The sequence below is a fragment of the Wasmannia auropunctata genome, unplaced genomic scaffold (genome assembly GCF_000956235.1).
Source record: "Wasmannia auropunctata unplaced genomic scaffold, wasmannia.A_1.0 LD336058.1, whole genome shotgun sequence".
NCBI classification, from domain to species: domain Eukaryota; kingdom Metazoa; phylum Arthropoda; class Insecta; order Hymenoptera; family Formicidae; genus Wasmannia; species Wasmannia auropunctata.
Window position 1 is genome coordinate 297,717 of NW_012026832.1, and position 16,960 is coordinate 314,676.

The 16,960-nt window shown below is 43.0% G+C and overlaps 1 protein-coding gene across 1 annotated transcript in view; it reads left to right on the plus strand.

Annotated features, from left to right (window-relative positions):
* The window catches only part of LOC105450656 (epithelial discoidin domain-containing receptor 1-like), a 151,855-nt gene that overhangs the window by 106,179 nt on the left and 28,716 nt on the right, over positions 1–16,960 (plus strand). The window contains exon 7 of the mRNA XM_011690588.1: positions 7,421–7,628. Within this exon, the coding sequence (XP_011688890.1) occupies positions 7,421–7,628 (208 nt within the window). The remainder of the gene's footprint in view (positions 1–7,420; positions 7,629–16,960) is intronic.

Here is a 16,960-nt window from a genome sequence, read left to right on the forward strand (position 1 = left end):
ATCAGAACGGAGCACGCGCCGCTGGTATATCGAATTACTTCTCCAGCCAAGGATCTCCCCTCTTGAACTCGTTGACGCCGAGGAATCGTTTACCTTCGCTTTAGCGACGTTATTCCTTAGTCCTCGCCAGGAATGCGCAAGCAGCGTCGATCAACACTGCTCGCCATCCACGGTTCTTCGTGATCCTCTCCACCTTTTATCGCCACCGTCTACCTTAGTCGTGCGCAGAGCGTCTGGTCGGCAAGACGCACACCCCTGTCCCCCGTCCCGTTCCCGTTCACTCCCCCTCCCACCCCCTTCTTTCCCCCGCCACACCGCGCTTGATTGAATATTCCACTCGACGCTTTATCAGACCGACGCCCGTTGAATATCAATACACCGCGGAGCAGCAATTCCGGCAGGTTTGATATCTGCCACCACACGGATCTCGGTGCGATGATCGCGCTGAGTCGGCTATTAGCCGCGTTATTTCACGAGGAATCTTGCGAATCTCAATTCTGGAGAATTCATGCACACGTTACAGCGACATACGTTACTCCGGTTTGGAATTCAAACATCGAAAACGTTGATATTCGCGGAATGGTTTTGGATATGATAAATTTAATGTAATAAATCGCATTGTATACTGTGAACACGCGAGATCCGGTAATAAGTTATTCCGTTGATTGCGAATACCAACGTTATACTGTCGTGATTCGCGATAGATGCGGAATTTCTCCCGCGAGTCTTACACCCCTCATACCCCGCGGGATGTAACCCCTCTGTTTCGTAATTTCAACTTTTACTCGCGGAACTTAAGGGGGAAAGACGGAAAATTCGAGCAGAGATACTTGATGGAAGAAAAACAATTCCCGGATGCTCCTTGAGAGAGGCAGGTAGAGGAAACTTTTCGCATCATTCGCCATATCCGTGATTCAGCGCGTTGTAGTCGCGGAAATGAGTTCGCGGGGGCGGCTTATAAAGAGGATTCTCCGTGCTTGCGTCGAGTTATAATTCGATCCGCCGTGTAATTTTTGTTTGTGTGTGGCCACAAATCACGACCCCGCCGCGTCGTCCCACGTAGATCTGACGATTCGATAGTCGATTATGACAGTCGACCCGCGGCGATTTACATACGGGCACGCGTGTGTTTTATTTATACCGAGGTATACCGCGCAATATGCACTTTTCTCTTTGCGATTTGATACTTCGATTATATTAGGAGATAAAACGTAACAATAGGAGGACCCGAGAGTAGAGAAATAATACCCGTTATTTAGACGAGGTATTACGAGCCGAAGCGAGAGAAGCGAGGGAAAGAGAGAGGCAGGAGAATTGGCCAATATCCATAATAAACGTTCGCTGTCGACAATTATGTATTTAATGTATTACAATCATCCAATGACGTTTCATACTCGAAAATATGAAAACTCGAGATCATCTCCGACGACACAGTCCATACCGCACATATTGCATGTTTCATCGTATCCGAGACAAATCCGCTTTAAACACACGCGCGTACTCTGTCATATGCTACAGTTCGTTTAGAGGCTCGACGGCGCGTGCGGTGAAATATGCATGGGAGATTATTGAACGTTGTCAGAAACGGAAGCACCGAATTTTGATCCGAGTAAAATTGCCCCGAATAATTCTTTCGCGTTGAAATCGCAGGGAGAGAGAAGAGATTACGTCGTAATACCGCGAGTTATGCAAAAAAAATCGGCTATTATTAATTTATACAACAGAGAAAATATTTAGTATTAGCATATTTCACCAAAAATATTCTTATTATTATTTTCCGTAAATCATAAACTTGTCTCACTATAAAGTAATCGAAAGGCCAACTTTCTTTGCTTCATTTGCGACATATAGTTTCTTCTGGATCGATTAATGCAAAGAATCACTTATGCAAATAATGTCCTAGTTATTATATTAAAAATTGGGCACGAAAATAGAACAGACGATACTGCGTGGCGGATACAACCGCGAGGTCAAGTAAATATTACGCACAGAGAACGTAGCATCTATTCCTGTGTATGGAAAATTGTAAATGAAAGTGCTCTTTGATCCAGCAATCTAAACGGTAACGAACTCCGATCTGCAGTGTTTCGAGTGCATCGTTAAGCACAGGTCCTTCAAATAGGGACGTGCTCCCGTTAGTTTTGCGCTACTGACACCGCTTGACTGTTTTTTTTTTTTTTTCGATAAGAGTCGTATACATCCGGCTGTAGCGGCGGCGTTGACGAAACAATTGCCGCGAAAAAATCGAAAAAAAATTTTTTGGCGCCTGTCAAAAATCCGCAGGGGACGCGTAGCCATGCGTGCGCACGCATTCGCAAACTGGGTTCGCGGACGGTGAATATCTTGTACAAAGCGCAAATACAGCCGCGCGGCGAGCAATCCGGCATAAACGCCCCGGCACAGCTCTTTGATGCTGGGTTCAGTGATCACCCTTCCAAACACGCCCCTGTAGCATTCGTATTACGATTCAACTTCACCCCAGATTCCCGCCGAATGTATATAAACTTTAATAGCCTGTTAAACGTAAATTAGAATGTAGCCGCGCGTTGAAATTCGCTGTGCGAATACCGTGATGAGCGGTATTCCTTATCGCGCGGCGCGCACCGTGGATAACATAAAAATGCGCGCATACGCGAGATGGACCATAAATGGATTATATACTTTATAATCCGTGGCTGCATGGCAAACTATATATGTGGCGCTGTAACGGTGAATCGAAATCAGCGCGTTTATATGCCGCAAAAAATCATATATATATATAAATTCATATGACGTGCCAAACGCGTAAAGCCCAATAAGTATTCGTGCGATACGTATAATGATATAAATAAAGACAGAAGAATACAAAAATATATATGTTACATACTGGAACATTAAAAGGTGGAATACCATGACAGAGACTTCTTGCGTAATGTGTAGGAGAGATGCAAGATGAGATATAAGATGCGCGCTCGCGAATCAGTATTTTATTCGCGGAGAGTTCGAGCTCGTTTGCGAGAATATTAAAAGCTCGCGCATTGATACATCGAAGAATTATTACCGAATTTATGAGCGGCGCATTCGGGTCCTTCGCAGAGGAAAAAAAAGGAATGATAAAAACGGCCGCCTCATCGCGAGCGATGGGTTTTCGATAACCAATTCGGATAATCGGGGCGGGCTGAAAAATCGACGGAACCTTCGATTAAACCCAATAATTACAAAGTCCCTTATATACACACACACACACACATTACCGCGCTCACCGTTACACGCGGGCCACGCAAACTACGGCGTGTGACGGCCACCACCCTGGCGGCGCGCCATAAATGCGCTCGGTCTTTGATGCAGCGGTCAGCGGTCCTCCAAAACGGCCACGTTGCAACCCTTTCGTGGTCGGGGCAGCCTCGACGTAGCGGCACCTAACACCCGATCATCGTCCTCCGAATTCCCCTTACACGTTGGCCGGTTTTATATACCGGCGACGAGAGACGTCGCGCCACAAGCTTATATAAACCCGAGCGCTTCACAATGCAGGGTCACTCTCGACCGGGTTTCTTCACTCTCGACGTACTCTCGCCGTTTCTCCGCTGTGTATATGGCACATCTTTGATACCCAAATAGCATTTTCCCCTTCGGCGAAGCAATCCGATGAAACATGTCCGCCACGAGCGATAATGAACCGCGATACAGGCTAGCCATCAAAACCCGCTGCGCCGGCGGGGCTGAAAATCCGCTCGAAATAGAGTATGCGCGGATCATTCTGGAGTCAGGTAATTTTCTGGAGTGCGCCCCGCGCGTCGTAATGTAATAAGCGTAAAGGGGAGACGAATCTGCTTATTTGCGAAAAATGAATTTACCCGCGTTACTCGTTCCGCCAGAGAGAATAAGAGAAGCGCGGGACGCTCAGATTCTCTCGTTGTCTGATATTCCGACTCTCGCAGTAGGGAAATCTCTCTCTCTCTCTCTCTCTCTTTCTCATTTGCGTGAGAGTGCCGCCTCGTCAAAGTGCATAAATTCGCGTGATTGCGCGCCCAGGTCGATGTAACGGTCTTCCGCGCATTCGGCGTGCCGATTTTATTTAGGAATGCTCTTTCCTCTTTCGAATCCGTTTCAATTTTGCTGACGGACGTTCCCTCCGGTATACGTATTTGGCCGAACGAAAGCGCGTTACCTATTCAGCGTAATGCTTAAAACTCCATGGTCGGCTAATGGAACGAAATGGAATGTATACGCGCTGTCATAATTATTCTAGGATTCTCTTTAATATAGTCCGCTACCTCGTTTTTTCGAGAGCTGCATCTATAATCCGATATATAACGCTCCACCGATAAATTGTATTTATTCGCGTTTCCTGGCCGTGATATATATATATATATATATATATATATATATCAGTGTAAGCACTTTAACCTCTTACTATTTAATTACATACGAAATAATCAGAAAATGTCGTTTATTTATGAACTTAATAACACTATATAAGTACAGGATACAGCGGGATAATTTGAATACTGGGGTAATTTGGATAATACGTAAGTAAGATAATACGTAAGTAACATTTGCAAGAATTTCAGAAAAATAAGAGATTTTAAGTTACATTTTATTATATAATGATCATCATTGATATCAATATCATTGATATAATGAAATGTAACTTAAAATCTCTTATTTTTCTGAAATTCTTGCAAATGCTTACTATTATCCAAATTACCCCACTATTCAAATTATCCCGCTGTATGCCCTACTATTATAGTTTTTTAAAACAACTATGGTGTTCATTCATATGCATGGTACTTCTTTCGCGTATACTCGTACTTGCGGCATTTTTTTAACATGTACTAAGAAATGCGTTTTGTATTACGTATTATGTAGTTACGTGTCAGACTGCATATTACTCCACGGGCGCATCCATGCACGTTTACGCATGCATGCGCGCGCTAGAAAGTTATATATGTATATATCTTCTCTTTTCGATGGTAACGTAGCACGGAAAGCTCAAACGAGTTTTATGGCGACCTATCTTCATGCACCACCTACGCGCCCACCTACGCGCAAGGTGCATCGACATGTCGATACTACCTGCTGTTACCATCGAATCTCGCGTCTTCCCGCCGCGCGGTATATCGCTGCCGGCTGCCATTGCCGCGAGATAAACCTCTGGAAATTGGATTTACATGACGCGGATTAGGATAACCGAATCTGATAGGCCGACTCCCCCTGTCTGCCGCATCATTGGAAATGTATTCCGGGTTCTCTAGTACTATGGGTTGTACTATTGAACGTGTAAAATACGAGACGAGAAGATACAGACATCGCGGAGGAATTTGGCGACGCGTTATTATCTCGCGCGTCTGCACGCGGGGCTAAAAGCATTTGTCGAGCTTTGTAGCTCAGACGTGACTAATCGAAATCGCATCGATAAGTCTCATTGCTTTCCAATTAAGCCAATTCAATCTAATTTTCTAAGATTTTTTTATCCTTTTCTTTTTAAAGCCTGTATCGCGTAGTAAATTGGAAATGCGTTTTGCGTTGTCGAATAACAGACGTTCCTTTCTGACAAGAGTATTAAATTTTTTGCATAAAGATTTTTACAGGAGGAACTATATTCGTGTTATTAGATACACATTCACCTAAATCAAATACAGAGGAAACTTGCTTTATCTCTCACGAACTCGGTAACTCGGTAACTTTTATAGGTCCGACGCGCTTACAAGCTGTTACGTACATGGCTTCGCCCGCTGCGCGTGCTATATTCCTTGACAATCAACTTTACGCGATATGATACATCCCCCGTACCAATTCCTGCGGAATACGGCGCACATAGAATTCCTCGACAAATTACTCCGGGTCCGCCGTGGACTGCGTAAGCCGAGATGGGGGGGAGGAAAGGCATCCGCGGGCGTGCTTGCAGCAGTGACGGAGTCCAACGTCCACTTAAGAACCTACCCCGGGAATTATTCAACGTTAATCGAAACTTACGGAATTCCAGATTATCCATCGCGCTCGTTGCCCATCGTGGCCCGTCGTCGTCGTTGCCGGATATTCGGAATTTCAAATGGACCGTGACTTACACGAATATTCAACAGGCACTTTGCACGACTCGGCGCGAAAGCGTTCGCACACGATACCCGCCGTTTCAGACAATCGTGGCCGTGCTTTCCCGACATTTCTCGGCATTTACGCTACGGAATCCGTATATTACGGATTTCGTACGCGTTGGATATCTTCAAATCTTCGAATCGCCATTCTTCGCGCAGAGAAACGGATCGGCGCTCCATCTCTTCCTTCTCTATCCACCAACGGATTGCGACTTGCGATTAGCGTTGACGCGAAAAATGATATTTTTACGTGGACTTTTGTAAAAAAAAAAAAAAGAGAAGGAAAGAAAAAACACGAAGGGAAGAAAGAACGGATCGTGAAGTCAAGCCCACGGCGGACGGGCAGAAGTATATTGTATGGATGCAACCCCGATACACTTTCCACTAACAAAAAAGCCCGCGCGACCACGGATAATACCTCGGATAATAGTTGATTTATGGTCAGATCATATACTCCATCGAACTTTAGGGACACATTAAACTTTTATAACGTTCTCAAAAGTATAACGGCTTTTCGTGATACTTCCGAACGCGCCGAGAACGATCCGCACTCTACTTTGTCGGTAAATCTTCTTCGAGCGGTGAGGTTTTCGAGTCGACTCTATCCATCAACGTCGCGCGGTGCACACGGCATCCATTTTACCTAATATCCACCAGCGTAATCCGTTTTATTTCATATCAGCCGGAGCTACCCGCTTAACCGTAGCAGAAATAATTTTTTCCTCTAGCTGCGACGGGACCGCGGCGCGGCGCGGCGCGGCAGCCGCAGTTAATCACACAAATTCGACGATCAATATTGGAATCGATTTCGGGCGCGCGATTTTGCAGCGCGCGATCTCTCCATCGCGATCGACCCCAATTTCGCCGGGGTGCAGCAAGTAAGGGCCTGGCATTCCGTGACGACGAAATTCCTTTCCTGTCAGATCGTCGTCCGTGAATTTACGGCCACGAAAGTAGTCAGCCCTGAAAAATGCTATCCGCGGTCAAAAATTTACGGGCATGCGATGCGGTTGTTCAGGAGGTGAAAAAGTAGCACGGCGAGAGGCGGAATAGGAATTTTGCCGTTGCGAAATATGTACTGTGTTTCCTCTTTCATGCCGACGGGACACTCATGCGCGTAATACATACGATAAATTTTAGTGGAGTGCTTATTCACCGTATAATCCGTACCGTCCGCCATTTCTCGGTCTAGAGTTATTTATTAAAAAGTAATTCCTTCGATTATAACTACAGCAAACAACATTACCTTTACACAGTTATTCATATCTATATACTTGTATAATTCTACCACTAATTCCACGCTCAGAACGCACCGAATATTTTCATATGTTTCCTGATCACAGGTGTTTTCGCAAATCGACATACTCTTCAGTATTGGCGGGAAATACTACACGGGGGAACCCATCACCTACACGTACATGGAGGACAAGATCTTCGAGACTTCTCGAAACGTCACGATCAAGCTTCATCATCGAGTTGGAAAATTCGTTAAGCTGCGACTACATTTCTCGGATCGATGGATCATGGTCAGCGAAGTAACTTTCGATTCTGGTGAGACAATTAATTGTATTGCAAGATATACTACTTGTGCATATTTTGTAAAAGTATGTACTAGTATATATTATTTTTCCGCCTTTCCAAGCCTTTTATCAGTAAACATATTCGAAAAATAGTCGTCATGCTTTTATTAAATAATTTTTCATTATTTATCACGGAATCTACGCTTTTACAAGCGTTTATATTGGACAGAGAAAGGGAGAAAATTTTTCCCTTCGTTAAAAACAATTTTCTCTCCCTTTAAATATAAGACAGAAAAACCTTTCTAAATAGGCAATAATTTTCCGTCTTTCTGATGCCAAGAAAGAAATAATAACGCCTAATGAAATCGTCAAAATGTAAAAAGCGTAACCAATTCAGAAAATTGTGCATTATCTTTGAGCGCAAAGTCAGCGAAAATGCGTAGCGCGTTTTTCTCTTAAGGAATTTATGAAACTTTATCCCGCAGTCCACTCACGCGCGTGCACGTTTTGATACAAACGTACACAGTTTAAATTCAATGTTTCGAAATCTCCATAATCGTGATCGAGGCAACTAGGGCAATAGAAATTTATTCGTTCGATGTTTCACGGGCGGTGGGGGGGAGGGGGGGTGGTAGGAAGAATGACAAAGTTAAAAAGAGACGCCGCGATCCGTCATTTAATTTCACTGAATCCATCATCTCTCGTCCATCCGTCCCGTGACAGCTCCCAGCAGGACGTGCCGGTCGAAATTCCGGAATACATTAAAACCCTCGAACGAGGATATATTTCCACGCTGATCCGCGCGCCATAACGGACAAAAACAATGGCCCGGGGGAGGGGTGAGGGAAGAGGGAAAAAAGAGCCGTGGGACATCGCACCGCGCGGGACGAAACTAGGGACGAAAATTTCTGCTCGTGACGCGAAATCGTTTCGTGATACAAGCCTTCACCGTAGTTGCAGGGGAGATCGCGGGGAAGGGACGGCCGATGGAGAATGTTATTTCTTTTTGCAATTCTGCCATTTCATTCCAATTCGGCACAACCGAACCGCGGTAACCCTTCTTCCGCATCATCCCACTTTCCTCTTTCTCCCTCTCCCTCTCCCTCCGTCTTTGCTCCCTCGGCTACCGCCGCGCGATTGCCGCCTGTCAATCATCGCAAAAATAAATCTCGAAGTTGATTTAAACCGATACGTGCGGTAATTGACAATGGCTTATCGTATATCTGCCAGGCAGCGATTCCAAAACGGACGGTGCTGGAGAGAGCACGGGAATGGTAGAGAGCGAAGTATATGCAAATAATCTGTATCGTGTCTCCTTACGCGCGCGCGACGCATCTCTCCGGTTTTGATATCATGCGTACAGAAAAATCGACTGCGATTCGATTTAGAGATTCACCTGATAGAAATCGACTTCCCTCCTCTTCGCGGATCGGCTTCCTGTGGGAGAGAACGCTGCGCGGCGTGAACGTTAGACAGAAAGACGGCGCGGCGCCTTTATCAGCGGAGATATAAATCGCAGGATATGTCTCCATATCGAGTGTGCACGATTCTGAAAGCGACTTTCGTCCCTCGTCCCACCGTTCTCGCATTCCGTCTGATTTAACACGGATTCGATAGGAATCGCATCTTACGAGGAGTTCATCCGCATTTACAGTACGATGCGACTGCCGAATAAAAAGGATTTATAATCAAGATAAAATGCAGGGAACACGTCAACGGTATCATACAGTCGTAAATTTCGCCATGTAGAAACTGTATTGCAGTTGTCTATTTGCGGAATAATGTCAGCATAGGTATTACAGAATAGTATCACATAAATTGCGTGTAACAGTGCGCGTAATAATGTCGCGCATTTATTGATCTCAAATTGAAATTAAGATCGACAATTCTAGGACAGCTTAATAGAACCACGAGAGTGGTTATTATGAGAATGTTAAAACAAGCATCCAGGTCGTGATATTTCCAGCTTTGAAATACTTGAATGTACGCGAACTGTTCATTCAATCAATTCAACGTACTTCTTACATTTGTCAATTAGAAAAATCATAAATGTAAAAAATAAAAAGTTAGGTCACCGAACAATTACGCTGCGAAACTGCGAAATCACCCCTCCAAGTCTTTCTGTCCTATCATAAGACATTTTTCATGAAATATAGAGACGAGAAAGTTTCTCAGCGAATGAATGGAACAAACGATCATAACTAAAGCCCGTATTTACAGGTGCATTTATAGTCCGCTGAAAAACTCGACTGAAACCAGTCTTGACTCTTGAGATACGGTCCAATAAATAAAACTTAAGAATCGATTTGATACTTGTTATATTTGCAGTCGCGCTATTTAATTTAAGAATTCAGGTGAAATTTGTCTTGAGACATAGCGTGAATTTTATTTTTTTATGTATTTAGTACTCGATATTTGACAGAAACTCGAATGTACGTGTGTACATTCAAAGAAGAGAATTTTATTTTAAAATTTACCCTGAAATTTATGTTAATCGTAGGACAACATAGTATTTCGACAAATTTTATATGATTTTCTTTTACTATCTTTTTGATATGTACTACAACAAATTTATTGTAGTACACAGAAAAAAAAATACAGAGAAAATCACATAGAATTTGCCGAAATACCATGTTGTCCCACGATCAACATGATTTTCTGGGTAAATTTTAAAAGGAAATTCTCTTCGTGTATATAAATGGTTTTGAATTTTCTAAATTAATTATCATATTACGTGCTCGATATAACACGATTTCTCATTACACAAATTAATTGATCCCCGACGATTGATATATTATTTGTTATCAATCCCAAAGAAATAAAATTGTGTTTTAACTAAAATGATATAAATATGATAAATATGATAGAAAAATTGTCGAGGCGTTGCTCGCCGAATCTGATTTATAAAAAAGCGTATGGTAATTCTACGGGCGACGTCGCGTATTATGATACACGTAGCAAACGTGTAAAGGAAACGCGACACAAAAGCTGGAAGAGATCGCGATCATCCCTCATCCTTTAAAGTCACCTTTCAATCCCTTGATAAAAGAAGGGCTTTTACATGGAAACGCGGGGAAGCTTTTGCGCCAGGTGAGCAAGTCATCGAATGGCAATGACGTTACGAAATTTTCGATAAATCCGGTACATCGTCCGTGACAAGGGTAACTTTAGCAGCTTTTATATCGCCGAAAACTTCCATTCATGACAGACCGCTAATGGGGCTTCATTTTTTTCGCTCTATTCGCCCGAGAGTTCTTTGTTAATCGTACCACGTGTACAGATGAGCAACATAACAACAACGTGAACTTTAACTAAACCGTTTTTAATCTTCTATACCATCTCTGCTGTACTTTTATTCCGCTGAGAAAAAATTTCATTCTAAAAAATAACTTATGAATGTAATTGCGAAGCGTAAGAAATCCAGATTGATATAAGGGTCGAAAAAAGATGGTTTTCTTTACTTGCCTGAGTCTTCTCGAAATAAAAGCGTCCGTTAATTAGACGAAATATATTTGCATTATACATATTTATATAATAAGTATAAATAATAAGTCTAACGAGATCGCGTACTAATGGCATTTTTCGAGCGGAAGTAAAATTAACTGAGGGAGGTGACTAAAATTCAGAAATTCTGAGGAAACCGTAATCTTCGCATTGTAATGAGAAATTACGCAACGAACTAATGGGAGATAAGAACATCGCCCGCTCTTATTCAAGGTATTTACGTACAAAGGGTCGTTTGTCGAGAGGACTTAGCGACGTAGCGACGAGATCATAAAGCGGGCACGAAACTCTTTGCCCGCTTCCTTCTGCTCCGCACCCTTTTTCCACGTCAAAGGATATATGCAAAAATGCATGTCTGCAGACGGCGCTTTCGCAGGCGCATAAAATGCATTGCAAATCGCAATAAGAACAATAAAGTTAACATGCAAAATACCATTCAACAGTTCCCCAACGCGGTCATTACGGTAATTTAATTATCGATCGATTCTAGAGACATGCGTGTTAGACTACTGTATATCGTGTTGTTTGCCTACAACACAAATCGCTTTATAATTAAGAAGAAACTTCCCGAGACTGCCGCGTACATGCCGGGAATAAATAAATAACGCAGGCTCGTAACGCGGTAACGAACAGACGGGACAATCAATATTAATTTAGTTACACTTCGCAATCGCGAATTGTCATCGACAGCGCTTGATGGCGATGAATCCTGCATATACATCTATAAACACAAAGGAAATTTAATAGGAATCACCATTCTCGTCTCCCTTTCGCGACGTTTAATGGCATACTCGTAAATGCGATATTCTCGAATAACGGTTGTAATTGAAAGCCGAATTATCGATAATGATCGCCATCGCGGAACGTCCGGCATTGTTCAAAGTCGATAACAACCCTGGAAAAAGCGTTTCACGGAAGAGCCTCGCGTATATGCTTCCGGCAGAGATGTAACTCGCGGGATAACTATGAGCTATTACTTGTAGATAATGATACAACTAGGCAGCTTCTATATAAGAGAGCGTCCTGCTCTCATTTAAGATATTCGCATATAGAGGGTTGTTTGTCAAGCGGATTTACCAACAAGATCACATAAGCTGAGCGAGGGAATCTGAAACTCTTTGCCCCTATTACATTCATAATGCTCGTTCGCCTTGTGCGTTGCAACATGCCATCGAAATACGCGTCTTTCAGAGCGGGCTGCCGTATAGACGACATTAATGTCATGAAAAGAATATTGCATAAAATATTATATCCGTTAACTGATGTAAAAATCGAGAAAAAGAGAACTTGGCTGCTAACAACTAACTTACTAACAACGTGCTTATACGATCGCTGAGGAAATTTTATAAACATTAAATTTTTTTATATGCAATATATCTTGAAGCTATTATTGTAACGTTATAAAATGTTCTTTTTTTTGTTGATTTTATAATATTGTAAAATATTCAGATCACACATTTCTTTCTCGAAAAGTTTAAATATTTTGATATGATCTCGGTGTCTTTTTTGAAACTAAACTTCCGAAGAGTTTGTCGAATCGATGCATCTTGCAAGTTCGGTAAGTGCGGCGAATCGCGAATCCTGCACGGAGAATCGATGCAGCGATCCATCGTAATCGCACCCCGTTCAATCTTCGTTTCAACAGTTTGGTCGCGGTATCTTTGGGTCGAACGACAACCCCGAGGACCACCCTCGGAGCCCAGCAGCCCTGCTCGATGGATAATTTCGTGCGCGAATCTCTCCTCGTGGTACTCAGCGTGAAGTCGCGTGTGCGTCGAATCGCCCCGCCGTATATGAAAAGGACATAGCTCGAAAAGGGGCTGGCTGCGGGACAGACGGGACCACGGCGGGTGGCAGCGGAAGACGAAGAAAAATGATACAGGCTAACGACACATCCCACGAGTATGACCGCCCCGTGACGGATGTTTGTAAATTACGACTCGCATGTCCGCGAGGGAGGAAATCATATTCCTGGGCGGGATTTCGAGTTCCCTTGTGGAGATTTTCACAAGGTCGCGGGGTCGGAAGGGAGGAGTTCCGGTAGCATGTCATTATGATATTTCAAACGAATCCCCGCGGCACGACTGCGAAACGACATTACGAAGATGTAGGTACAATACCGCGATGGTGCTGTATCTGTTCCTCGTACGAGAATGACGAGACTTTTTCGTGATTATCCTGGTATTACAATTTCATTCGCGTTGAAAAATATATGTTATAATATCATGGTTGTATTATGTCGTATTTTTATTACGTAAGCGGCAATAGTAAACGTGAAAAATTATTAATATTTATTACACGCATTTAAAGCGGAGTCTTTTTCCAACATTTTCGTAAAGAGAAGACAGAACGAAATGTAGAATATCTCTATAGATATAAATTACATTACAATTATCAAGTAAATTATGTTAAACTGGAGGATTCTCCTCTCTCGCAATTATGATTCACGGCAAGAAACAAAGAATTTCGTTTCAACGTACAAATATTTTATGCCCCGAGCGTTTGATGAGTGACCCTCTTTATGGAAGAGTCAACGAGGACTTTCAAATCGGATCTGCGATTCGCTCAGGACTTATAGATATTCGCGCGGCTGTCGCGCCCGACACAAAAGGAACTCGTTAAAAGTTTATCGACCATCGTTCGTATATTTTCTCGCAATTTACCGGCGAGTGATATATATATCGTCCGATTCCGCTCTGAGAAAGATAGATAATGGATGCATCTCCGGATGCAGTCGGAGAAGAGAAGATAATGGATGCACCTCTCGCGGCCTCTTCCTCTTCGCGCATCCGGGTCCTGCAAGGATTTCCAACCCCATCACCCGTCGCCCTCCTCCCTCTCCAATGTCGACAGGCATAATTGGACAAAGAAATACGAGGAGACTGGCCATGGATTTCCTCGTGGAGCTAAAGTCACCGTCTCTTTTCCTCTTTCTTCTTCTCTTTCTCGTGCACACACACACACACACACCGCACGTCGTTTTTCGCTTTCTCCATCCCGATTATTCAGTCCGTTGTAAAAATGATTCACCGCCAACGATCGCTACTCATACCGATAGTATTTCTTAAATATTCTAAATATCATTTTCCCCCTGTCCCGCGATATATCAGAAGCTCTTACGAGCTCCCGCGGACTCGTGGCTTCGAGCGTTATATCGGAGGAACTCCCTCATCTGGCTAACTTAAAGCGCTCTCTTCCAGGTAGTCGATTATTAATTGACAAAGGCAGGAGCGACGCGAAAAATGTACTTAAACTTGGCTCGTTAATATTATCCTTATGGACTACGCCGGCTCTGCGTAAAGGGGCCGCGCAACGCTCCTGCAGGCGAAGTTAATTTATCCTTATCGGACGGGGGATTATTACCGCGTAATTATTCGGCGTTCTTGTGCGGCTTTGTAGACCGAAGTATCGTGGCAACCGATAACGACTAGCGCTCAAGCGCCGAGCCAACCGAGTTGGTGCTTGTGCTTTATTTTTAAACAGACGTTGAATCACATTGCGACCTATCGGACTTATCGATCGCACTGTTTATTGGAAAGCAACGTCAAAGCTCTTTTAAATCCTTTAACCCGCAATGTCCACTTTTCATCCAGATCTGCTCTTATTTCATTTTATTGTTCTTGAATGTAGTAACGCTTATCTAATTTCTAGTTAAAATATTTATACCTCCCGATTAACGGTTTTACGAATATCCCTATATTCTCTCTGCGTGCGAAGGAAATACGTAGAGCGCAGTAATAACGTCGCGGCGGTGATATCACGATTTTAAGGATTAAATTCATGCATGGCGAGTTTTCGAAAATATACTGACCTACTGACAATCGCATATATCACTCCGGGCGTTATTTAGCGTATAAACCATCATATGCGCCCACGATGATGACCCAAAAAACAATGCTCTAACCATCGCGGTTATCCGATAGCCGGAGGAATAAAATATAAAGCGAGCCAGGCGCGAATCAGGAACGAAAAGCAGCACCGATTGTCGGTGACATCTGACGTGATCGGAAACACCGGCGGTGATCTCGTCGGGCAATCAGGCTTATCCCGGACGTCGACGAGATTCACCGTCACGATTAAGGTTCCCGGATCGGGAGCGAGGTCACGAGCGGAGTCAAGCTTTGCGGCTGCACCTCCATTTCGAACGGTAAATCAGAGGGGAGTTAAAAAAGCGGCGGTGGAGCGATGTTACGCCGCCAGCGGCATGGCGCGGCGTAACGTGGCTCACCGAGCGCGAGATCAAGGCGCGCATTAGTTGCATTTGACGTTGAAGCGTCAGCTGCATCCGCGTCGCGCCGCGCACATTTGCACGTGCACCGCGTCGTCGTCGTCGTCGTCGTCGACGTCCACATCTTGTCGTCGTCGAATCCACGCTCGACTAAGCTGCGAGGCGAAAGAGACGCGAACACGTGCGATACGCGACAATGACAAAGGTCTCGAGGTTCCATGCGCATTTTCTCCCTTCTTTTCTTGTTCGATTTTCTACCCTCATTGCCACTATATTTCTTTTTCTTGTTAAAAAAAGAAGCATGAAAAGAAAGAAAATAAACTTCATTGCGTATTCTCTGACGATGATTTACGTGTAAAAGATTTATGTAATTTACACAACCGACCGAATCCACCCGATCGCAATCAGCCTATCCGATCCAATTGTAAATTTGGTTAGATGGATACCATCACCAGGCAGTATAAATGCAGCCAAAATATATCTTTTTTCCCCTCTTTTTCTCTTTCTCTCTATTGTTTTGATGACGAAATAATCGCGGAACGACGTGATACTATAATTAAATGGGTAGTCGATATCGTGCAGGTAGACACAATGTCCTTTGAAAAATATTTACTCGGGGTAAAACAGCACGCTTACCGGGTCGATGCAAATTTCATCTATTTTCTTTTTTTCAATTCCAATCGAATGTAACACGACAAACCGATCGCAGAGATCTTTTCGACATGTTGAGATAAACTTGCTAAATTACACGTATTTTTTTCCCTTTTTTCTAACAACATAATTATGAATTGTATACTTACAATTTTTCTCATATATTTTAAATACTTTTTCTCATATTCTAAAACTATAAACGAAATTAAATTAGTAATAAACTTCAAAAAGCTTTTGAAGTGTTTAAAGGCTTTAAAAAAACTTTTTTTTAAAGTCTATTACTAATTTAGTTTTGTTTAGAGTTGTAAAATATAAAAGTAACGTGAATATTTTAATTAATATAATGTATTGTATTTTGTTATAAATCTAACACACACGAGGGATCACACAATATTATATATATTGTCAATGTAAAATAATATAATTCATACTTGTTATCTTTTTTTATAATTTTTAAAGAATTTTTATTATTAATCTATTGTTGCGAAAAGAATTGCTAATTTCTAATTTTCGCAAATATAAGCATTAAAAAATATCTTTATTTGCGACTAAGTCTTTTTTCAATTACAACATGCATGTGAAAATATTCTATCAGATGAATTTCATCGGATAAGCTTCACATAAATGCACACACGAGGATCGCAGGGGCGATCATTCTTATACCATTTTTATCTCTTACTGGCAACAATTCGTCAACATTTTACACGCGGATTTCGCTATCACCGATATCGCAACCACGGCGCGGTCAATTTTGCGAGATCGCGCGGTGATACCTCGACCTCGACACATCGACGCGCGGCGCAACCTCCCTTTTTCAATTCAAACCCACACGACCACCTATCGGTGCAAAGAATGTTTAATATCAGATTTCATGCGGGATCGCGCGTCGAGAACGGACCTGTCGTCGTCGGAGGGGGTCGTCCTGCCCGTCATGAATGATGCCCGGCCAGCCATATCAAACGCGACGACGGCTTTGTTTC